This window comes from Malus sylvestris, chromosome 9 (genome assembly GCF_916048215.2).
Source record: "Malus sylvestris chromosome 9, drMalSylv7.2, whole genome shotgun sequence".
NCBI lineage: Eukaryota > Viridiplantae > Streptophyta > Magnoliopsida > Rosales > Rosaceae > Malus > Malus sylvestris.
The window spans coordinates 8232246-8254610 of NC_062268.1; the positions used below are offsets into that span (position 1 = coordinate 8232246).

A 22365-nucleotide genomic window follows, 5' to 3' on the forward strand; every position below is an offset into this window, starting at 1 on the left:
TTGGTGCTGCTTTGTTTTCTGACTATGTTGGCTTGTCCTGTCTGGTTACCACTTCTCAAATTAATATGCATGTCGGCATCCAGGTTTGTCTTACTTTTTTTTTTTTTCTCCTAACTTTATGGTGTTGTTTGACTTGTTTTGCAGGTTTAGACTTTTATGTTTGGTTCTAGAGGGGTTAAGTTTCATGTCCCTCCCCCCTTCTTTTCTTTGTATCATTCTAGTTTTTGTTTCTAGAAGGGTAAGTTTTATGTCCCCCTTCTTTTTAGGGTATTCCTTTTTGTTGTCTTTGTTTTTTGAGGGGTAAGGTTTATGTTCTCCTGACTATGTGTAACTTATTTTTTTCGTTATCAATAAAATTATCCTCGTACCGTCGAGGTTTCCCAAAAAAAAAAAAAAGTAAAGTAAATAGTATCAGGAGCTTTTAGTTAAAGTTCTCATATTGTAAACTAAATCAAGTTGTATTATTTCATTTGTTATAATTAAAGTAAATAATGTGATCGAGATATATTATCTATATGATACAAATTTATATGGAACTGTTCACTCATATTTGTGGCGTCCTGGTTTAATTCCGTTGAATGTAAATTGCTCTTCACTTGTAGTTGTAGGATATACTAACACAAATTCACGTCATACATTTTGAACAAATAAGTGACCGTGTTTGAAGTACATGTTCAAAATTGCTTGTTATATATATCTCAACTACGTAAACTATGTTGTTAATAATTTATTTTATATACGTAACAATAAGTGAATGAATAGATTAGTATCATACTAGCCATCTACGAGATTCGTACTTAAACTTATTGCTTGCAATTCACAAATGAAGATGAATCTACAAATAATAACTTTCTATATGCATAAAATAAATGTAATCAAATTTCAATCGACAGATAAATCATTAAATGCTTTGAGCGTGATGGGTGGACAAGAAAGCCCGTGTTTCTTATTAGTTTATCAGATACAATGTTTCTTTATATTTCTTTTATTTCGTGGATAAGCCATTAAACTTTAGTGGATTTTTGTTTGTTTGTTTGTTTGTAAGGGGACAAATAATAGTACACGTTTTCAAGGCATACTCTATTTTTATTTTAACAAACTATAGAATATCTATATTAAACTATAAAGATGAAAATTTAAGTACAAGACATGGGGCGTAAAAATAAATGTTCTTAACTAACTAAGTTACAAATTACTTGCTTTTATTTATGATCATTAAATTGAATAAATAAAAAATGAATCAAGAGACATGTGCATAAAGAGAAAGATGGCTGATTTTCACTCTTTTTAACTTCTCACACACACTTATTTATTTTTGACCATCAGATAAAATAAAAAAAACAAATAGCATACAAAATTAAACAATAGTGCGTTAGAGGAGAAAAATGACATATATTTGTGTGGAAAATTTATTTTTCTTCTAGAAAACATATACTACTCTACTAGAATGAAAATGTTACACTATAACGAATTATTATTCATGTTAAACAAAACATGTAATTTAAATGATTAAGAACATTTATTTCACCGTTTCGACTTCGTGTGTTAGAAGAAACACATGATATGTATTTCTAGTTCAAGATAAACGAGAAGCATGGAACTCGTCAGGCAACCGTGGTGACATGACATGTTGGGCAGTTGATTGAAGACACTGTTTATTACGTTTTTGGTAAGGGACAAGGATTGTCTACCATCCTTGTTCCCGTGCCCTCTCATGTCCTCTTATTTGTGTGATCACGGTTAAGCCACGTCAACATTTTATATTGCTATTCATTTTTGTCTTATTATCTATATAAAAACATAATATAAAATGTTTACATGGCTTAACCATGACCACACAAAACAGAAGAGCACAGGAGGGCACGAAATAAGGAGGGCAGACAATCCTTGTCCTTTAGTAAGAATTCAATGTATTGATACATCATACATGGCTGCATCCTGCGTGTGTGCACATGTCCTGCCTCCTCTCTTTTCTTAAAGAGATTTTTCAATGTGACTGTTATACGGGTGATACATTATGTGTCATTATACAAATTATAAAATATGTGTATTAAAAAGTTAAGAACTTAAAAAATAAAATTTCCCACCACTTCTATTAAAACACGTGATGTACCACTTATGTTCTCGTCTCGTTATAACTTAAAATTTCTTTTCTTGAAGGGAAACGTGGCCTACTGCTTTGATTGATATTTTTCGTGGTACTTTCAAAATGGAGTAAGCTTTATATTTTATGACATCGAAATTCGATTGAATAATTGGGAGGTAGATTCTCTGCCCTCTCACTTTTCGTGTCCTTCTGTTTGTATGATCACGATTAAAGCACATCAACATTTTATATTACTATTCCTTTTTGTCTTATTATTTTTATAAAAAAATAATATAAAATGTTGACATGACTTAACCGTGATCACACAAAACAGAAGAGCATTGCAGGGTACGAAAAATGAGAAGGCAAAGAATTTGCCTCCGAATAATTGAATGTTGAGTATGTTGCATTGTAGAATTCACTTGCTAGCATCACTCTATTTCTTCACCATTAGTAAATTGACTTTTTTATTGCTATTTACCTAGCAATTGACTTTTTTATTTTACAAGCGACATTGGAAGGGAAGAACTTTAAACATAAAATTGCGAGTGCAAAAATAAACGCTCCTAAGTCTTAACAAATTCAACCACAATTCATTTTTCAACAATGTCACAATCTCTTCAAGACTAGTTTAAAATATAAAATTAAGTTGTAAAGTACACTTTTAGACACATTTCCGTTTTCTATTCAAATAATAAACAGGATGATGAGTTAAGCTCCAAACTTTCTCAGGTAAGGTGAATGCTGAGATCATCCAGACTGGTGGAGCCCAGGATCCTCAAACCATGCTCATTGGCCAAATGTAGAAGGCAGATGAAACACAGGTGAGGGGAGATGTCATTGATAGTTTCAGCAGCCCTGCAGTCACCCGGAAAGTTGCCCAACATTTGTTTGAAGGATACCAATTGTTCTTCACCCTTTACAAAAGCAGAAATATCAAATAATCAGAATTTACCTTCTCAAAATAATGTCATATCGAATATGAAACAGTAGGATGGTAGATGCAGAAATTACGTTACAAAGCACTTGTACTAATCAGCGTTTTTACTGGAAGCACTTCTATCAAAAGCATGTCATTTTTTTTATAGAAATAGAAGTGCTTCCTGTAAGTGCTTCCTGAAAAATATATAAATAAACAACTTAGCCGACCTGGATTGATGTTTGAACAGATTCTTGTACATGGTTCCAAAGAGTTTCTTTCAAAGCCTGGACATCGACTTGTTTGGAAGTCTTGTCATACTGGACTTCAATTTTGTTTACCTGTATTGTTTAAACGTAGGAAGCAAACCATAAGCAAAAACTGCACAGATTTGTTTTGATGGGTTTTGAATTACATACTAAAAGTGTAAAACTATTCACAAGATTGCAATCTTAACATCTCCGGTATGAACATCTATAAAACTAGACATAATTCATAGGACATATGACACTAAGATTCTGACTCGTGGAGCCTAGTCAAATTACGTAAAGCTGAAAAGTTGGGAACCTACCTGGCGAGGCTGAGAAACAAGTGTGCTAAAGTCCTCCACATCACTATGGATATTTCCGTCATCATCTTGGCCCCCAAGTCCACTTTCATCATCGTAGTATGGAAATTGCCCATCATCGTCACATTGTTGCCCGGATTCATCTGACACCACACCAAGTACTATAAATTGCTTGCACATTTGATCAGTCATAAAATTAAAAAAAAAATATATATATATATATATAAAAGGATTGATAAAACAAATGGACGTTCCAAAAAATTAATTAGTGATATATCTATTTGTTATAAATGAGAAAGAATTTATTACCTGAGGACTTCCTGCATCGCCTTCCAAGGCACTACAGCAAAAAAAAAAAAAAAAAAAAAAAAAAAAGGCATATCATGAAAAAGAAAAAGAGTACACCAAAAATTATATGGTATGATTGTTGACAGACATTACCTTTACTTGAGGTAGAAGAAATAGCTTTATAAGCTCCTCTGGTTGATAGTGGCAATCCTCAGGAAGTTTTGTATTACAGGGTGCTCTATTTGCAGGGAGCAGTAAGGATTTTGGATTTTTGGGAGGAGCAAAAATATCTGAGAACTCTTCTTCCAAGGATTTTGTGAAATCAAGATCCTGCTGTGCTTTGGTCTTCTTTTGTTTAGCTGTTTCTGGTTGTTCTGCAGGAGGATCATTCTCGGGAACTGAAAAACCAGATTGTGTGATGTGTTAGCATACTATTGAACCACAATAAATACTCATACACATATTAGTTGATGACATGATCATTGCATCTGACCTTTAGTTTTTCGATACTTCCAATGATCAGGACCTGCCCAAGCATTTTGTTTTGAAGTAAATCCAAGACTTAAGAACAAATACCCATCAACTTTCTCAAGTCTCTCATTCGTATCAAGTTCATGGTAGGCACCCGGTTCATTTTCCTACAAAAGTTGAAAAAATTATCAGGGAATGAATTCATTGTTCAATTATTCATAAAACAAAAAAAGACCGGTGGAAAAAAATATATACAATTCAAACTTTATAAGAATAGTGTGTTCCAAAACCTCATGATAACTAGGGAGAGTTGAACTTTCACAGTTAAGGCCCTCCTCCACGACACTTGTTTGGTCATCATGATCATAATCCCAGTTCCCGCAATTCTCAGATACATCACAATCAAAATCAGCTTCATTGTTATAGGCAGCATCAACTTGCTCTGCTGATTCTTGATCACATGTATATATATCTGGTGGCCTTCTGTTATCCTCATCAAATCGATCAACTAAACTCCTGAGAGTTGGTGAAATTTCATCTTTGATTCGCATGTTCAATACCATCTGTTCTACATATTCTATAAAAGACCAATGAAAAGTTAATGCTAGTAAACCACATCATTCTTATTTGGAAAAAAATGGGAAGCTGAAATTTACAAAGAACTCAATAGAATACAGAAAACTCAACTCACCACTAGCAAAAGAAAGATCAATGGTATCTGATTTATCGAGTTGATTATCAGATGCTATGCACTTCCCTGGTACTTCAGAAGAATCAAAGAGCACTCTGCATCCACCATACACTCCAAGATTATTCATTAAAAGACCCTTGGCCCCACCTTCATCAAATTGTGCAGACGTCTGATGATAGAGGGGATCAACTGCAAATGCAACTGAAAATACAAACAAAATTGTATTACAAACTTGGCCTTGCATCTCACATTATAAAACTAGTAATAAGGATAGCTCAGGATGAGTGATGACCGTCAAACTTTTTCACATTTAGAGCCTCAAAAGATGATTCCAGCGTTGATAAGGGAGATATCTGCATGTATGGATGTATGTCAGCATTTAGCATACCGGAGTTCAGTAAATCATTGTAGTGCTCAAGAGAATAGTAAACCTTTTTCTGCGTCTCATGCTTGGAATTAGCCGCATCTTTTCCATTGTCAGCATTGGCATCCTCTGCACTGGTATCTAAAATTACGACAGTATCAAGATAATAACAAGATCAATGAAGCACAAACCCAATGTGAAAGAAATTACTATTACAGATGAGATGAGCTGCTTAAAGATAATTATTCCACGTAGTCATCATTTTGACAAACCATAAAAAAATCACATTGCTTCTGCCAGAAAAGGCCATTGATTATATGTTGTCTAATTCATTATATAGGTTATAAAAAGCAAAGGTTAATACATCAACACTATCAATTTTCTCTACCTTGAAACAGTAGAATGACTAATATTCCAATAACGTAACTTTCACAAAATTTAGCTTGTCCTCGTTCGGAATCAAGTACACTACTATTTTGAAATCAATATACTTCTTTTTTGCTTGCAAGCGTAAACACTTGAGTATAAAACGAAAAGGCAAAGTTATAGCAGACAGCAAACCCAACCTTGTTCGTCTTCTTGGCCTGCTCTATTCATCCCACCAAGGACCTTATATGCCTCAGAGTGTACTGAATCCACCCTCATTGAGTAAATTTTGACTCCAGCTTCAAGAGTGCAGCTGGCCTGCACAGATAGAGAAGTGATACGTATTTAAGCAAGCATAGCGTATCCAATTGAATATGTGAACTTATGGCCACTCACTTCAAAAGTGTTTTTACCAAATCTTGGTCTTGAGAGATTTCGATTACCGAAATGTCATAGTATCAAATGCGCAATTTACCTTTTGAAAATTCGTCTCTGCATCGTTTTCCTCTTCAACCTTAATAATATCCGTTAAATGGTCTATCAAATTCAGCTCCCATGTATTTTTCTGATTAATTTTCTGCACAAAACAGATAAATATCGACCATTTAAATCAAAATTTAATACAGTAAAAAGGGCTCACTAATTTGACAAATAAATTACTAGAAAATTTTAAACTTTTTGTTAAAAAAAAATTAATTACAAAATTTTGAATTACTAGAAAAATCTAAACTGACATTTTCACTGGCAAGTTTGATGCAATTCTGGAACAGCTCGAGGATCTGCTCCTTGCCGAGGCCGGGATCGGGGTCGCCCTGATGTGGCGGCAGATTGAGCGCAATGGACTTTCTTCTTATCGCCGCGGCGCGTGCTGCGCGAGCCTGCGCACGCTCGCGGTGGTCGTCGTTGGAGCCGAGGAAGAAGGGGCTCGTTGGAGACTGGAGACGAGCGGCCATTGGGAGCCTCTGCTTTTGGGTTGCCGGATTAGGGCTCAGAGTGTCGGCCATTGCAATCGGGAAAATCGAATTGGGAAATTAGGGTTTTGAATTGGGACCTGTTTATGAGAGTGGGGGGAGCGTTTGAGATGTGGGACGAACTGGTTTCCCTCCATTTGATGCGTTTGAAATTTATGCTGGTTTTGAGAGGTATGATACGCTGCTTCTCGTGCATACGATATGGACCTTTTGTATGGACCTTTTGTTTAGGACTCTTTCCCTCTCATCCGTTTCTTTAATCTAGACCGCTTAAAAGATATCTAATGGTTTAGAGTTGTGCCACATTTTCAATGAGTCATATTTTTTTATAGTTATTTTCTTTTGTCGAATTTTATTGCGTTTGTTTAACAATCCTTCTTCTTATACACTTCTGATCACACTTCTGATCACAACACTGCTTACCCTTCTCTTCTTCCACATACCAGCCATGGTTGGCCATCTTCTATCTCCATTGGTGTTGGAAGGTTCAACCATTTGATGGAAAAAGTTGTTAAGGATCTGTTTATTCAATTGGGTTTGAATAAAAGCAATAAAAAAAATAACGCTCATCAACTATGTGGCACAACTTCAAGTCATTAGATTTTTTTTTTTTTTTGAATGGGCTAGATTAAAAGGAGGGGGTGGGAGCAGGAGGGGAGAGAATACTCTTTCTAAATTAGAGAGTATGATTAGAGTAGAAGGTGAGAGAATCTTTTGTTAAGATTAGAATTTACAGTGAGTACATGAGTATAACTTTCTCGGGACAAACGTTCAATTGTTTATTGAAATAGTAGGAAATTGGTATTCTTTACATTTATAAGAGTCCCTTTATATAAGAAAGTTTTACACTCGTAAGGAGTAAATGACATGAAGTGAAAGTCCTAATCCAATTTACTATTTCATCTTCCTATTACTAGTGTACCTAAAGCCTTTAAATGGTGCCGCCACAGTCAAATGTACATAAAGCCTTTAAATGGTGTCACCATAGTCAAATGTGACTGTTTGCTTCTTTGCTTTTTCAGGCATTTTTTTTAAGAAATGACGACATATATTTCAATGAAGTCGTGAAGAGGCTAATTAGTACAAGGTACATGAACATCTTCCTTAAGAAAGTCATAGATTATAGATGGAGGAACATCTAACTAAGTACAATCATTACCACAATGGAGAGCAAAACGAGCTAATCGATGGGCAACCAAGTTAGCCTGGCGATGGATGTGGGCAACACAAGCTTTAGCAACCGTAGACAGCAGGTGCTTTACATCTTCTATAATAGGTCCCATGTGCGACATATTAGTAGAAGAGTCCTGCAACGCTAAGACAATCTGAAGCGAATTACTCTTAAAGTCAATCATATTTAAGCCTCATTCAACCGCAGTCTCAAACCCAACTCTAATTGACAGCGCCTCCGCTTGAATATGAGAGAAAACATCTTCAAATATTCTAAAGACATCACCCAATTTATACATGAGCATTCACACCAATTTCACAACATGAGTGATATTATTTTACTTTAATTTTTTTATATATATATACATACTTAATGTTTTATCCTTATTTTATAATATTTTTATTGCAATCAAAGATAATGTAGAAAAATTAGGAATAAGATTGGTATTTTAAGAAAGGGGTTGACAAACACACTTCTCTTAATAATAGTATGAAATAGATTATGGATGTCCCGATTATAAAATTAGATAGTTCACAAACGTGAAGCATGTGCAATTACAAACAAAGCAAGAACACATCACGAATGTAGTGATAGTTACAAGTAGAGTGATGAAGCAAAATCTTTTAATGGAATAACTTTCATTTATGTGCATTTGGTCTACGAATTTAGCTAAGGTTAGTGTGTGTGTGTAATTTGTGATTGTAAAAAGAGTAATTCAATGCAGTTGTTGCACTACAACGTCAAACACATCCAGTAAAAATTACATGTTAATTAAATGACACATAATGTAGTAAGAGTGTTTAGTATGTGCAGACATATGTATAGACATATGTATAGACATATGTTATAAAAAATTTATATCTTGTACATAGAACATCTCTAACAGACACTTTTAAAATAAAGATCACACCGTAACTTATCAAGATCATTTAAAGGCATATTTGCTCCAATGGGAACCCTAAATTTGGGATTCTATTGTACTAATAGTGTTAACCAAAACTTAAAGTTAACAACTGGAGCTTAATAACAAAATATATCACTTAGTGTTGCAAAATTGTGAGAATGAATGCCAATAGTAATGTATTTGTTATTATGTGAAGTTTTCAAAAAGGCCACAGTAGTTTGTTATTTTGTGAAGTTTTCAAAAAGAGCAATCGCTTTTGTTTTGTCACGGAAGTGGAGGTTATCTCTCTAACTTTTCCTATTTATAACACTAGAGAAAAAAGTTTCCAATTTTTCGGTTTGGTTGCCTGCTGCTTCTGTTTTGCCTTGTACAACCACAGTCATATTGGCAACTGCTTATGCTGCAAGCGTTGTTCGTTTCCATCTCTCTTTCCTTTCCAGAGGCCTAATATATATTTGGTTTTGAAGGAACATCATAAGGACCAACCACACCTTCTCTCATAATCCGCACAGCAGCTCCAAGAGTGAATTTTCTTGCAAACAAGTAGCAAGGAGCGACTTTGGAATTTGCGCGGCAGAACTCTGTTTGGCCCTCGGACTCGTCGTATACATGATCGATATCCTGTAGAGCAAGGTGAAATCAGTTATAGAGACTTGTTTTGAGTGTCATATTGTTTCTACGTAAGCGGTTTCCACAGTTCGGCGCTGCACTTTGTGCAGACGCACTTTCACATTGCCCGACTAGTACATTGCTCCCCTCGGAGTGGTAGCTAGGGTATCCGGCGAGTACATTACCGTTATTTGCACTTGAGAAGTGAAGCACCGGAGAAAAACCTCGATATAAGAACTCACCTTAATTTCCCTGATCTTTTGAGGCCCTGCATCTGCAAAATCAAACTTTATAGGGTGCCAAGATATCTTTTTACTTCCTACTGCTGACTGATTCCATGATGTGTAGGTCAGTGCTCTTCGTTCAAGTTCGTCCTCGAGTCCACTTATCTTATTACAATACACAAATCATCAAGAGTTTGAATGAAAAACTCGCCAATAGACATTCCGAAATCAGCTCAAACTTAAAATTCTAACATAAAAAAGATTGAAAAACATCGGCTTACTGCAAGTAGTGTCTGGACATAATGTTCATCGGGGATACAATTGCGTTTTTGCTCAAATGTCTGCAATATATACTTGATATCGAAATTGAATGCCTGTGAAAAACAAACACATGCATATACATACTCTTAGAAGGTCAGAAAATGGCTAAACCTTTTTCTTCTTTCTCAAGTAAAGCTTAAAAAGGATGGAATTAACTCACAAGAAGTTTCCTCCTCCATTTTAAATCTCCAGGCGGCCATCGCTGAAAACCGAGCAACATTGCAATTTTTTAAACAATTTACAGATCACTGTAAAGTGACAGTCTTCAAAACTCTTCAAAATGTTCTGGAAAATGGAAATAGGACTTGAAAATGCCTCCCTGCATACCTTACAGAATTTCCTGAAGACGGGAAAGACGGTCTTGTCATTGACGATGATTTCTGCATGTCTTCTCACCAAAGCTATCCACTGCGATCAAGTTGACATTACCTCAATGTAGGAAGAATTAATATGTTGAAATGAAAATTTCCAAAATTAGAAGATCATCTGCGTATCCTAAACTATTTTTTTTTTTTTTAATAATTTTTTCTCAATTTAACAAATATACAAGGATGATAACAGATGTAAGACCTGGGATCCTTTACGCCATCTCTCCTTAGGTATAGTAGGTGCCATCTTCGGATCATAACGAAATGCATGACCATCGACAAAGCTATAACGCACAGACTAGAAAAATTTCAGCTTCGCTGTTTCTTCGATGTGCAGGAAACACGAGTTTAAAGGTATTTCAAAACAAATCCATTTGCGTTATGCAGATACCATATATACCTGTCTACAAAGCTTTTCGGAGAAGAGATTATGTAGTTGTAAATGTAACTGAAGTTGTATAGAGGTACACAGCTGTGGAATAAGCAGATGAAAAGAATTAGTAACATGATTCAGTGGTTTTTTTACACGAAAATTTAGAAAACTGGCTTGCAATGTGGTTAGAAGAGGTCAATACGAAGGAGGTGAAGAGCTACCTGTCTGAAAGGAGGACAAATCTTTGATTTGCTGGATCGAGCAGAGCTTCTTGGAGTAGTATGCGCTCTGCTTCTATCATGCTCGATTCCCCCCACCCTACCTGAAACAAATTTTTCTGTCAATGTTAAACAGCGTAAGATACAAACAAATTAATCCGTAATTGTAGAAGTACTTGAAGAAGCTAAAAGTGCACCTGAATGCTGTTGTTCAACTGTCGACCATGAAAGAAAGCAGACCTTGTGGTTGGTTCATCAAACACAAAACCAGGCTCCGAATGGATATAAATCGAGAAATTTGCCGCATCACCATTCTGCAAGGGTCACAACAAAACATATCAAAAGATTCAAAACCCCTCTCTCTCTCTCTCTCTCTCTCTCTCATTCTTGTTATTTGTTTTCTTATTCGGTCCTGATCCAACCATTTTAAATGGATGTAAGATTATCAAACAAACCTTGAAGAAGGTGTTCCAAAGAAAATCAAGAGGAAGATCCCGGCGGGCAAGGAAGAGGAAAGCAACTTTTGGAGGGCCTTCAAACTGATTATCATGAATGACAGCGGGAAACCTTGTTGGGGATGCAAAGACTGGTGGTTGGTCCTTGGACTGAGAATGGATTAGTCTAAGGAAAGCCAATAGACATAGCAAGATGCTGAGAACGATGAATAGCCTTGAAACGAAGCTCAAAAGCCGGCTCATGGATGCTGAAGAAGCTCTCTTCTTGGCCATGGTTACTTTTCCTCTCATTTCCTCGTGCAATCTGTGTAAGAGAGAGAGAGAGAGAGAGAGAGAGAGAGAGAGGACTGAAGGAAACGTTTTAAACCGAGTCAATCAATTAATAAGGAAGGCTGAAACTGCACTTTTGCGTTTCTGTTTCTCCGTTTCTGTTATTTGTTTAGAACCCAGTGGCAATGAAACGCATTCCTTCCTCATTTAAGAAATTTTTCTCCAAGCATCTTTCTTTTAATTATGTAGGTTTTAATTTGATAATTTAGATTTTGGCAAGCACTGCCAGAGTAAGCATTTGACACAATGGAATGATGGACGAATCAAACTTAGGGATGGTTTGGGAGTGAGATGCTTAAAAAAAAAGCACCCATGAAAAAAAGCTGTGAGGGTTTTAGGTGTTTGGTAAACTAATAAAAAATGGCTTATTTTGGAAACTTCTGTGAGAATAAGCTAAAATCAAAGGAAAAAGCTGAAACAGCTATTTGCAGCTTTGGAAAACTGATTTTTTTTTAAAGCACACGGAGCTACAGTGCTCCTTTAATGAAAAGACCCACTATCAGACTATTTTTTTTTTCCAATAGCACTTTTACAAAAAAGTTTACCAAAAAATCTGCTGATTTATTTCACAGCCGCTTATTCTCACAGCACAGCTGCTTATTTTCACAGCAGTTTTTTTTCAAAGCACAGCAATACCAAACCAGCCCCTAATCTGATTTAAATCATTGTAGGATAGTTGCGGGAAGGTCAAAAGGCTATTGTGTTGATGGACCAGCTACTCACATCCGCGAGAGTCATGTAAGAGCCCGTGAGGCGTGCAAGGGTAAATTACAGAAAAAATTGACGCGCAAGTAAGTAGGAACAACATCAGCTGGAACATCAAGAGTTTCACAAGGGGGTGTCTTTTATTCAGTGAACGTAACTTCTGTATACACAAAAAGAACAATGTTCAAATCCATAAAAAATTAGAAGTCCCCCAACATTTGGGTGGAGGCCCCTATTCCCTAAACAACTTTACATTACACGCTTTCGGTAAACTAGGAGTTCATCTTACATCAGCTCTTTCTCTGTCGTTGCCAAAACTACTGCATCTAGTTAACAGTCCACTAGTGTGAAGCTCAAAGAATTGGTATTTGGTCGCAAAGGTATCTTATTTGGTGTTACTCATTAGGTAAGCTACTATGCATCCCAACACAGCACCTGCAGCAACCTGAGACCAAACCCAATGAAAAATGTCACTGAGACTTGCCGATTAACTACGTTGCATGGATATTTTAGCCCAAATTATTCTAAAGCAAAACCTTGTGATTGTTTCATACTGATAAAATTATTAGTGATCAGAGAAAAATACATGACGGTCAATGAATAACACTCCAGTCTTGTCCGGTGAAACAACATCTACCAAATAACATCATTTCCAGACACAGAAAGAGGAGTATTGCGTCAGTGTAAACGAATTATCATTAGACAGCTATGTCGCACATCGTGTCATTGCTTACAAAACATGTTCAACTGATTTACTTCTCGGGGTAGGAAAACGAATTATGAGAAAAACAATCCTTTTATCGTTGAATCAGAGATTCTGTATTGATTTGGTGGGTAATTTGAGGACCAAAATGCAGAATGGGATCAACAAATCATATGCAGCAAACACAGCTAATCTCATGATATACTCAAATCTCAAGGGATGTGCAGCAATCAAGAGTAGTGCAACAAACCTGTAGCGGAGTATGTCCAAGTGAATCGCGCAGAGGTCTAACGCTGGACAAAGGATGCTCTGGAGGAAGCTCACACACAATTTGGTTCAGCAACTGCAACAATAGTTTGCGATTATCACACACACAAGTGCGAAAACATTCTCTTATCAAGCAGTCTGATATGTTACGTGCAATACTAATAACTCGAGGCACATATCCAAACAAAAGCCCACCCAATCGATTTTTCAAATTGACAGTCTAACAACATAACGACTTGAAAAAACACAAGATTACATTTTTATGTAACGCAAAGCTCAAAGAGTTACCTCGGCTTGCCGACCAGCATGAAGTCTCACTCCTGAGGCATCATACATAACCTGAAAACGTTCACATATGTTTACCAAAACGGCGACGTTGCAGCTAAACATGAAATGAAGGAAAAAGGTTGAAACTTTTGTACTTACAATGCAAGCTAAGACAAAGGCAATGGCGAAGGCAGGTCCTCCGGTGCCGTCCTCAAGGCCAACGGTGACGGCCAGAGCCGTCACCGTGGCGGAATGTGACGACGGCATCCCGCCGGAATCGAGCATTTTCTTAGAGTCCCATCTCTTTTCTTTGTACCTAAAAACACTCACAAAAGACTCAATTCCACTCCAATTTGACCCTAGAAATTCCAAATATAATTTCAAATCGCAAAATTGAGCTGCAGATATGAGAGATTGTACTGACCAGGTGGTGAAGAGCTTGAGGAACTGAGCGAGAGCGCATGCTAGGAGCGCAGCGAGGAGAGCGAGGTTCGATGGGATCGCCGCCGCCATCGACGGCGAAGACGACGTCGTCGCATCCGCAGCCGTCATCACCTCGTCCATTCTCTCTCACAAGAGGAGTCAGAGACCGGGGGAACCAGAAAAGAAGGAAAGAGGAGGAGTATGAGTCAACTGGGCCCCACAGCCGAGTCCAACCCGCCAATCAGATGTGAGCTGGAATGCATTGTCTGTTTTGATTTTTTTTCTACTTTGATCACATTAAACATGCACCGTCCAATCAGGAGAAGGGGCCTGCTGGATTTATTTATTTATTTTATTTATTTATTTTAGGAGAAATTAGATTTATATTTTTCTTTTTGCTATTTAATTGATTAAAATCCTATTTATTTTTAATTTTTGATCAAGGTAATTGGATATTAATAACATTATTAATTATTTGAATAATAACATATTTTTATTTTTAAATATATTCCTTTAGTGTTAAAAATGTTACAATTAGTATATTTATATTTATGGCTAAATTTTTTTATCATATATTTCTATTTTTAGTTTTTTTCATTTTTAATTTGTACCCATATATTAGTTTTTTTTTGTGCCCATGTTTTTTAAAATTTGATTTGTGTTTGTACCCATATGTATACCGTCACGTGATATTGTATATTTAATCAATGATAGAAAAATTACATATGTTATATTTATGTTTTATGCCTAAACTTTGTATCATATATTTATATTTTTAGTTTGTACCCACTTTTAATTTGCAACATTTTTTTAAATTTGTAGTATTTTCTTTTTAGTTTTATTTTGTACCCATGTATTAATTTCTTTTAGTGCCTATATTTTTTAAAAATTCATTTGTACTCATAATTTTTTAATTTTTTATATGTATCCTAATTTATTTATAATGTACCCATTCTTCTTTATTAATGTACCACTTTGTTATATGTGAAATGTACCAATTTTTTTAACACTATGAATACATTCTTTTGCCATTTATTATTTCTCATTTTTACATAGTTTTTGTCCATTTATTCAATCAAAATGTTTGAATTTTTTTATTGTAACCGTTTCTAATAGTATTATAATGAGAAATTTTAAATTTATAGGATTATAAATCTCATAAAATATCAAACAATTAATGTCAAAACTATAAAAATATAAATATTAATTGTAATATAATGATATATACAAAGTCAAAAGACTTTGATCAAACTTTGAATAACATTAAGGTTTTAGTCAAAAGACTTTGATCAAACTTTGAATAACATTAAGGTTTTAGTCAAAGAATGTTAAGGATTAGAGACCGCATTCAAAGTATCCCTTTATTTTATTTATTTTCCAACATTTTTTTTGGGATCAATGCGGTGGATTTGGTTTGTGGAATTTTGGTTCTCTGTGGAAGAAGCAAAGTAGTTTCGAAGAAATTCTACCATTCACAAGGATAAGTGGAGTTGGAGATAAACTTTGCTAAAGCTGTCTAACGAGTCATTTTTCTACTTATCTTTTCGTATGCGGCACTAGACATAAGGAGTAGAGAGACCTTCTTGAGATTAATGCATAGTTTTAGTAGCGTCAGTAGTTCAACGAATGTTGCTAAAAATTGGCTTCAATATCTGTGGATATTTGCAATGTTACATTAGAGTATATCTCGGGGTCAATTACATAGTGAGTGGGTCTAAGTACGATGCGCTTGCCGCCTAGGGCAGCTCTCATATTAGGTCCGATTAGCGTGGATCAAGGTAGATCAAAACATAGGGATCTCGTAATTTTGAGATGATTCCTAATAAACGTGGCTAGACAGCCCTACCGAAGTACTTTCATAACAAGAAGAGCATGGGCAGCAGAAGGCCTAATAACTCTCCCTACAATTCCTTTACAATGCCCCCTCTGGACTGCAGATATGTCGACCTCCTAAGCCGAAAAACAAAAGTCACAACATCCTCTTAAGGGATGACCTTCTGAGCATCGTCCTCGAGCGTTGATGCTGATGAAGAACCGCTACATTTGCTTGGCAATGGTGTATTCCCTTGAGAGCTGCGTTTTGTCAGGACAACTGCGGGCTCCTTCTCAAATTCCTGGGCAGGGGGGTCGTTCTCGCTGTCATCTTCACCGTTGAAAACCGGGTGGCTCTCTTGTGCGTTCTAATGTACCTTTCGTCGTTGCTTCCTGCAATCCACCATAACAAAATGTTCATCGCAGTCAAATCACTTGGACCAACACAAAGGAGAACTAGGAATGTCAAAATGTGAATTTATATTTGTAGCAATCAATTGGATACAGTAGCATACATTTCGGCTGCCCGCCCTTATAGAAACGTGACCCACATGTGATGGTAAACCCCACTTCTGTTAGAGAGGTGATACAAATATGGTATGAAAAATGTGATAAAAGTAGCAATTTTGATAAATATAAGACATAGATTGAGTGAATTGCGGGTGACTCGTGACTATAGAGAAAAAGAAGGTCAGATTGATTGAAAAGGAGGGAGCTAAAGACGGTGGAGAAGGGAGGAAGGTCGGGTAGGAGTTTAAATCCTAACAGAGATTTGACAGAATTCTTACTTGTGGATAAAATTTGTTAACAAGCTTTACCACAAGAGCTATTTTCGGAATAACTTATCACCACAAGGATTATTAATCCGATTTGGCCTTGCAAACATATGATACAAGTTTGAATGTCCCTCTTTGGTTACTCGTCTCTCTGAACACATGAATCACGTGATGATGAGAAATTAAAAGGTGACAAAATTGTTGCAGGCAAGTTGTTTATTACTCTTAATACAACACAACGTTGAGTGAGAGATGGGTGGAAAGTGTGACCAACACTTCCCTTATTTTCATCCGATTGAACCTCTCTTGTACTTCTTGTGACATTCATTTTGCATTGCCAACTTCCACATTTAACAAGTCCATATGTTTAGTACTAATCACAAAAAAAAAAGGTTCTTTGCAAGAGAAAGACTTGTTTTGGGGTGCGTCGACAATGTCTTTCAAAAGACACATGTACAAACGCATCCCAAACAGATCATTCTCTATATTTATACAAACGCTAGTTTATCAAGAATACACAAGAAAAACACATAGGATATCAAATTGGGACTACAATGTCTTTTGTCAGACAGCTTAACAAACATATTTTCTTTGGAAAACAGCTAACGTATAGCAGTACAGGCTACAGCACAAGAGCACTACAATTGGCCAATATCACAAGAAATTATTAACACAAATAATCCGCAGCAGCGAGTGGACAGACATCTTTCCCAAATGTTCCCACTTGTTTGTCACCATTTATGTCCAAGACAACACAGATGCATCGTCACATGCACAAAGGATGCAATTCAAACACACATGCAAGCAAGCTTAGACAATGCCGGGAAACTTGGAACTCGCGTGTGACGATTTTAGTTCTTTTGATGCACGGCAACCCGGTGGATGTCCATCTCCTTCAGCATGACAGAACGCCCGCATGAGTCGCACGGGGCTGTTCTCGACCCACACGCACTCTCGTGCTCAGACAATCCTCTCATTCTGTCCCGAACATCTATAGCGGAGTTTCCAGCTTGAACCATGTCCCCACAGAATCGACATGCGATTAGGCGAAGGGGGCAAACGGAGGCTTGGTGTTGCACCTGAACACACGGCAAAAACAGAAAATTTCAGCCATTAGGCCTGTTACAAGAAATTCATAGTTAATGATCTAATTTGAAAGAAAATTTTTAGCAATGAAAGTAAATGAAAAATGTATCATGCAATACGGGGGAGGGGTAGAATAGTTCTTACCATCTCTTCATTCTCGAGCACAATTCCACAGGAGCAGTGAAGTGGCTCATGGAACACTTTCATGTGCTTTTCCATTTCCCCCTGATGAAAAGCTTGCTCACATTTCGGACAATGGACGTGATTCTTGGCCTCCTCAACCCTGAGAACAACTCCGCAACCAGCATGCTGACAAACAACATTATGTCTGCTACAATAGGCTTCATGAAGTGATATTGTGCGACTGGGTATATAACGCTTACAATTCTTACACTCTACAGTATCCATGTCCATTGGTGATGAGGACGAAACAGCCTGCTGACCTATCGTCCGATTACTGTCATCTTGAACATTCACTGATACTTGGTACTTGGTTGTTCCCTTAAACCCGTACACACCAACACTGTAAGTTCCTGCTTCCAAGCTCTTGTCTTTTGAGCCAAGGATCAATACCTTCGAACCAATGTCATGGGATGACCATTCATGCTGGTGCCTTGTTGGGAATATGAGAGGATGCTTGGAGATGTAAATATCAGTATCTCCAGAATTTGGCACCGCTTCTATCCTCACCTCAACTTTTGCATCCCCCGACGCAATTTTCTCCCAAGTATCATTATCTATGGTGAACTTGTAATACGTGTAGTGCCCTTCGTCAACCGTTCCAGATTCTAATGTTCCAAATATAAGTGGTTTTAGGACATTTTCATGAGTCTTCTCCGAATCATTATCAGCACCAACTATGTCAACTTCAATATCCGTTTCTAGAACAGATACACTTGATGAGGGTTTTAACTCAAGGACCTGTAACTTATATACCAGCTCCCCGTAGTTGACTGTAAATATATCGTCCTCAGAAAGGGTGGCATGCTGACGAAGGCTTGTTTCGAGGATGGCCTTGTGATTGGGCAAGTCTGAAAAACCCACCCTAAGAGGTTGAAGTTTTGCATAAGTCCCTTTAGAAAGCCAGACATAGAGAACTTCTATCAAAGGAATATTTGGTGTATCTGTCGGAAATAAGTTCTGCCATACATGAGGAGGAAGCCCAACAAAACCTTCATCTGCAGTGAACTCCAAAACGCCCGAATGGGTGCTCCTACCCTTCTCCTTATCAGCATCAATCATTTCTGACGAACCCCCTTGATGTACTGTTGACAACTTAAAGTACAAGGGTCCTTGATCAAACGCACCTTGATCTTGCAATTCGTTGAAGCAGGAAGCTGGCAACTTAATCTTATCTCCACTACCCTGGCAACGTACAGCTTCAAATACGCGGTAAAACATGACTCCCCGTCCGACAAGCAAACTTTCTTGCATTTGTTCATCAACCTGAAGAAATATAGTTGGAATTATAAAAAATAAAAAAAAATAAAAAACAATTAATCAACTGAAAAAATATTTGAACCTCCCACATCACTACCCTAATAACAAAGATAAAATACGGCTTTTTTAGGTAACGTAGATTAAAGGAAGCAGGTCCGTACCGATTCGAATTCATGTGATACATATTTGGTACACTTAGGACTGTAGGAACAAATCAATAGCCATTAAGATTTACCCGGGCACATTGTTATCATAGGGCCTATGCTCCGAAAAAATAAGAATAACATCTGGCACTAGCTATTCGGTTCCAACGACATTGATTGCCAAGGCATTGTATGTTCGAAAATTTACTGGGATTAACGAAAAAAGCGAAGATTTGCTATCAATAAAGTCATAAATTTTCAAAGAATTACTCAATTTTCTATGAATCGAGTCATAAACATTTGAAGAACTACTCGATTTTCTACCAATAAAGTCATGAGCTTTCGAACAACTACGCGATTTTCTACAAATAAAGTCACAAAATTTCGAAACCCAATGCAATTTCAAACACTCTTCCTAAACAGTTGGAGCAATCAGTGTACAAAACAAGCTTAAATTCAAGAAGAAAAAATGACCAATTTCAACAATCAAAAGCAATCCGGAAATTAATTAATGGGAATTGAGAAGGGACCTTGAGTTGGGCTTGGGCGGCATCGAAGTGGCGTCTGGACCGCTCGGCGTCAATGGCTTCTCTCTGCTTCTTAGCTTCCTCTTTGGCCTTCCTCTCCTTCTCCAATTTCCGCCTCGCACTCTCTTTCCTCTCCTTCTGCTCCTTTTCTAGCTTCTCTCTCGCTCTTCTCAGCTCGAAATCCATCTCTCTTTCTCTCTCTCTCTCTCTCTCTCTCTCTCTGCTCGTTGGTCGTATTTGGAAGCTTTTGATGTTCTCAGAAATCAGAGTTGGAGTTCGTGTTGGTTAAGAAACCACAGAATAGGCAGAGAAATTAGCTTTTCTTCTGGGTTTTTGTTGGTTCCAGGAGTTTTCTTTGACATTAGATTTGTGGATTCCAGAAGGATCTGGGCCCTTCGTTTAGGAATGCGTCTGTATTGGACTGCTTCATGGGCCTATGAGCCCAAATAGATTATGTATAGAGGCCCAATAGAATATGAAAAAACCAGTAGACAAATATAAAATTGAGGAATGGGGATTCAAATCCCTGATTTTTTACTTGGAACTTGAAAAGTAAGGGGTGAGGGTTTCAAACTGAGTTTGAACCCAGACACAATTAATGTGTTGAACAAAAAGACCATGATTGTGGATGCAAATTTCTGTCATTTTTTCATTTCACGAAAATGCATATGCAAAATAATAACATTTAAGATTAAGGCCAAAAGCCTCACGCGCCCACGATGAATGGGGGGGGCTTTGGCCGAAGAATTTCCAATGACAAAGTTAGAATTTGAGAGAAAAAGTGTTTGAGAATTTTTGGTAGAGAATGAACTTAGGTTTTTGGAAAAATGTGAGGCTATATAGAGGGGTGTGGCCAACCCTATTTGGAGAAATAGGGACCAACCACTTTTGGTGGAATTTTTGCTCATATTGCAAGATCTTATGTCAAATAATATCTTACAATTAATTTGGTAATTTAATCCAAATTGAAAAGAATGATTAGGAGTTACCTTGTGGGGAGGATTTGATGAGGAGTGATGAGAGAGTTTTGAATAAATACCATTTTGATCACTTTTGACCACAATTGAGCCGTTATTATCCGTTGTATGCGCATGAGAATCCCGGTGTGCCTCAAGGGTAATTTCATCTTTTTTACCCAAAAGTCCACATGTCGCCTCCATAATTTTCTTGATTATTTTTGGCTCCACAAGTGCCCCCACACCTGTTGGGCAACTCGCAGGAAAGGGCAGTAAGTGTAGAGATCTTCTCTTATTTTAGGAAACATAGGATTGTTTCCTATTTTGATGTAGATTATCTCTTTAATTGAAAATTAGATCATTCTAGGAAAGGGAAATAAATTACTTCTAAAATATATTTAAGTCTACCTTAAGTAGATGATTAAATCAACTTTAGAGAGCAATTCATTCTACCCTACAAGAGAGAAAAAGCTAGAGGATATTTGTTCCCCCTCCCCTAGCAATCTTCTACACTTGCCCGTGCAAAAGATCGTTTTTCCTTGCTTTCTTCTTCTTCACACCGCACCAAGGTAAGAAAAAAAATTAATTTTTCCTTGTCTTCGTAATTTTTTGAGAGCCTCGGGGCTTGAAATTTGGCTCGACGGGGGTCGAGAAGGCTTGAAAAATGGCTTGAATAGGCCACGACACTGTTGTCGTGGGTAGCATGGTGCGGCGGTGCCTCGGCTTAGGCAAAGGGCTAGCAGCACGAGCCTAGGGCTTCAGTGCGTGGCTGGCTTGGGCCAGGATGCTGGGCACTGGACTGGGCCTGGCACGGGCTAGGTTGGTGATGGTCGAGGAGGCACGGACCTCCTTTCCTTTTTTTTTTTGTTTTTTTGCTAGGCTCGGGCCCCGTGCATGATAGGAGAGAAAAAGGGAGGCGTGAGGGCACCAACCCCCCCTTCATTTGGATAGGGCCGCGAGGCCATTGGGCCATAGGGCCTGGTGCACCATTTTTTTTTGTGTGCAGCCGTCTAACGAATTTTCCTCGCGTATTTGTAGAATTTCCTCGCGCATGTCTTCCTCGAGCCACAAGAGTGATGATGGCGTGCCGTCATTGTATCGTCAAGGGGGGTCTTTGAGTAAGGTAGGCTATATCAAAGTTGCTCACTTCAAAATTAGCTCTGATGACTTGTTTCGAGACTTTCTTGAGGCATATAGGCATGCCATTCCGTCGGGGGTGCGTGTGAAGCGTGTCAAGGAAGGTAGCAGTTGTGAGCCATGTAGTGGGGCTCGAAGAGCCATCAAGTTTCACCTCTACTACTTTGTGTTGGGATTTACTTTTCCCATGCTGCGTTTCTTCCAAGAAGTGTTTTGCTCCATGAAGTGTGCCATCACTCAATGTTCTCCGAATGCGGTTCGTGTGATGGTGGGGTTCCTCAATCTAAGCTAATTCTTTGACTTGGATTTAACTGTCAATGAATTTTGGTACTTCTTTGACATAGGCCATATCGAGGAAGTTGGGCAGCTGCAATCCCGCCATAGGCTATTTGATCATTCGAGCAAGGGAGATCATGACTAGGCTAA

The 22365-nt window shown here is 37.5% G+C and overlaps 4 protein-coding genes and 1 long non-coding RNA gene across 7 annotated transcripts; all 5 read right to left on the bottom strand.

Moving 5' to 3' along the window:
- Nucleotides 1-2659: 2659 nt before the first annotated feature.
- On the bottom strand, nt 2660-6873 carry LOC126583355 (condensin complex subunit 2). The gene is made up of 13 exons (XM_050247704.1): nt 6488-6873; nt 6229-6330; nt 5954-6071; nt 5455-5528; nt 5316-5376; nt 5024-5224; nt 4623-4909; nt 4355-4499; nt 4015-4259; nt 3883-3913; nt 3577-3716; nt 3236-3346; nt 2660-3003 (listed from the first exon to the last, which is right to left on the bottom strand). Exons 1-13 carry the CDS (start codon nt 6755-6757, stop codon nt 2815-2817), a joined length of 1974 nt encoding a protein of 657 aa, XP_050103661.1. The 5' UTR covers nt 6758-6873; the 3' UTR covers nt 2660-2814.
- A 2085-nt stretch (nt 6874-8958) lies between these two features.
- On the bottom strand, nt 8959-12381 carry LOC126583363 (glycosyltransferase BC10-like). Of its 2 annotated transcripts, none has more exons than XM_050247713.1 (10): nt 11368-12381; nt 11110-11226; nt 10916-11016; nt 10722-10793; nt 10524-10605; nt 10281-10361; nt 10114-10155; nt 9914-10006; nt 9651-9797; nt 8959-9420 (listed from the first exon to the last, which is right to left on the bottom strand). In XM_050247713.1, exons 1-10 carry the CDS (start codon nt 11656-11658, stop codon nt 9244-9246), a joined length of 1203 nt encoding a protein of 400 aa, XP_050103670.1. In that variant the 5' UTR covers nt 11659-12381; the 3' UTR covers nt 8959-9243. The 2 variants fall into 2 exon arrangements, with proteins under 2 accessions (XP_050103670.1, XP_050103669.1); XM_050247712.1 differs by having other exon boundaries at nt 10916-11031.
- A 142-nt stretch (nt 12382-12523) lies between these two features.
- Nucleotides 12524-14273, bottom strand: LOC126583371 (uncharacterized). 2 transcript variants are annotated; one of them, XM_050247720.1, is made up of 5 exons: nt 14064-14273; nt 13799-13955; nt 13661-13711; nt 13356-13414; nt 12524-12847 (listed from the first exon to the last, which is right to left on the bottom strand). In XM_050247720.1, the coding sequence occupies exons 1-5, from the start codon at nt 14201-14203 to the stop codon at nt 12817-12819; spliced, it is 438 nt and encodes a 145-aa protein (XP_050103677.1). In that variant the 5' UTR covers nt 14204-14273; the 3' UTR covers nt 12524-12816. The 2 variants fall into 2 exon arrangements, with proteins under 2 accessions (XP_050103677.1, XP_050103676.1); XM_050247719.1 differs by having other exon boundaries at nt 13356-13448; nt 14064-14262.
- A 1378-nt stretch (nt 14274-15651) lies between these two features.
- Nucleotides 15652-16465, bottom strand: LOC126583376 (uncharacterized). The gene is made up of 2 exons (XR_007609728.1): nt 16390-16465; nt 15652-16267 (listed from the first exon to the last, which is right to left on the bottom strand). It is a non-coding gene; the product is annotated as an uncharacterized LOC126583376 (long non-coding RNA).
- A 688-nt stretch (nt 16466-17153) lies between these two features.
- LOC126583358 (uncharacterized) lies at nt 17154-20190 on the bottom strand. The gene is made up of 3 exons (XM_050247707.1): nt 19850-20190; nt 17881-19182; nt 17154-17729 (listed from the first exon to the last, which is right to left on the bottom strand). Exons 1-3 carry the CDS (start codon nt 20030-20032, stop codon nt 17502-17504), a joined length of 1713 nt encoding a protein of 570 aa, XP_050103664.1. The 5' UTR covers nt 20033-20190; the 3' UTR covers nt 17154-17501.
- Nucleotides 20191-22365: the final 2175 nt, after the last annotated feature.

Coding starts and splice junctions, on each gene's coding strand:
- LOC126583358 (XM_050247707.1), bottom strand. CDS start 20,032: ATGGATTTCGAGCTGAGAAGAGCGAGAGAGAAGCTAGAAAAGGAGCAG. Junction 19,183..19,849: donor CCGCCCAAGCCCAACTCAAG/GTCCCTTCTCAA, acceptor ATATTTCTTCAG/GTTGATGAACAAATGCAAGA. Junction 17,730..17,880: donor TGCTCGAGAATGAAGAGATG/GTAAGAACTATT, acceptor CCGTGTGTTCAG/GTGCAACACCAAGCCTCCGT.
- LOC126583371 (XM_050247719.1), bottom strand. CDS start 14,203: ATGGACGAGGTGATGACGGCTGCGGATGCGACGACGTCGTCTTCGCCG. Junction 13,712..13,798: donor CCTTTGTCTTAGCTTGCATT/GTAAGTACAAAA, acceptor GAACGTTTTCAG/GTTATGTATGATGCCTCAGG. Junction 12,848..13,355: donor TTGGACATACTCCGCTACAG/GTTTGTTGCACT, acceptor GTTTGGTCTCAG/GTTGCTGCAGGTGCTGTGTT.
- LOC126583363 (XM_050247712.1), bottom strand. CDS start 11,658: ATGAGAGGAAAAGTAACCATGGCCAAGAAGAGAGCTTCTTCAGCATCC. Junction 10,606..10,721: donor CCGAAAAGCTTTGTAGACAG/GTATATATGGTA, acceptor TGTGCGTTATAG/CTTTGTCGATGGTCATGCAT. Junction 10,007..10,113: donor AATGGAGGAGGAAACTTCTT/GTGAGTTAATTC, acceptor TGTTTTTCACAG/GCATTCAATTTCGATATCAA.
- LOC126583355 (XM_050247704.1), bottom strand. CDS start 6,757: ATGGCCGACACTCTGAGCCCTAATCCGGCAACCCAAAAGCAGAGGCTC. Junction 6,072..6,228: donor CAGAGACGAATTTTCAAAAG/GTAAATTGCGCA, acceptor CTATCTGTGCAG/GCCAGCTGCACTCTTGAAGC. Junction 3,347..3,576: donor TTGTTTCTCAGCCTCGCCAG/GTAGGTTCCCAA, acceptor TAAACAATACAG/GTAAACAAAATTGAAGTCCA.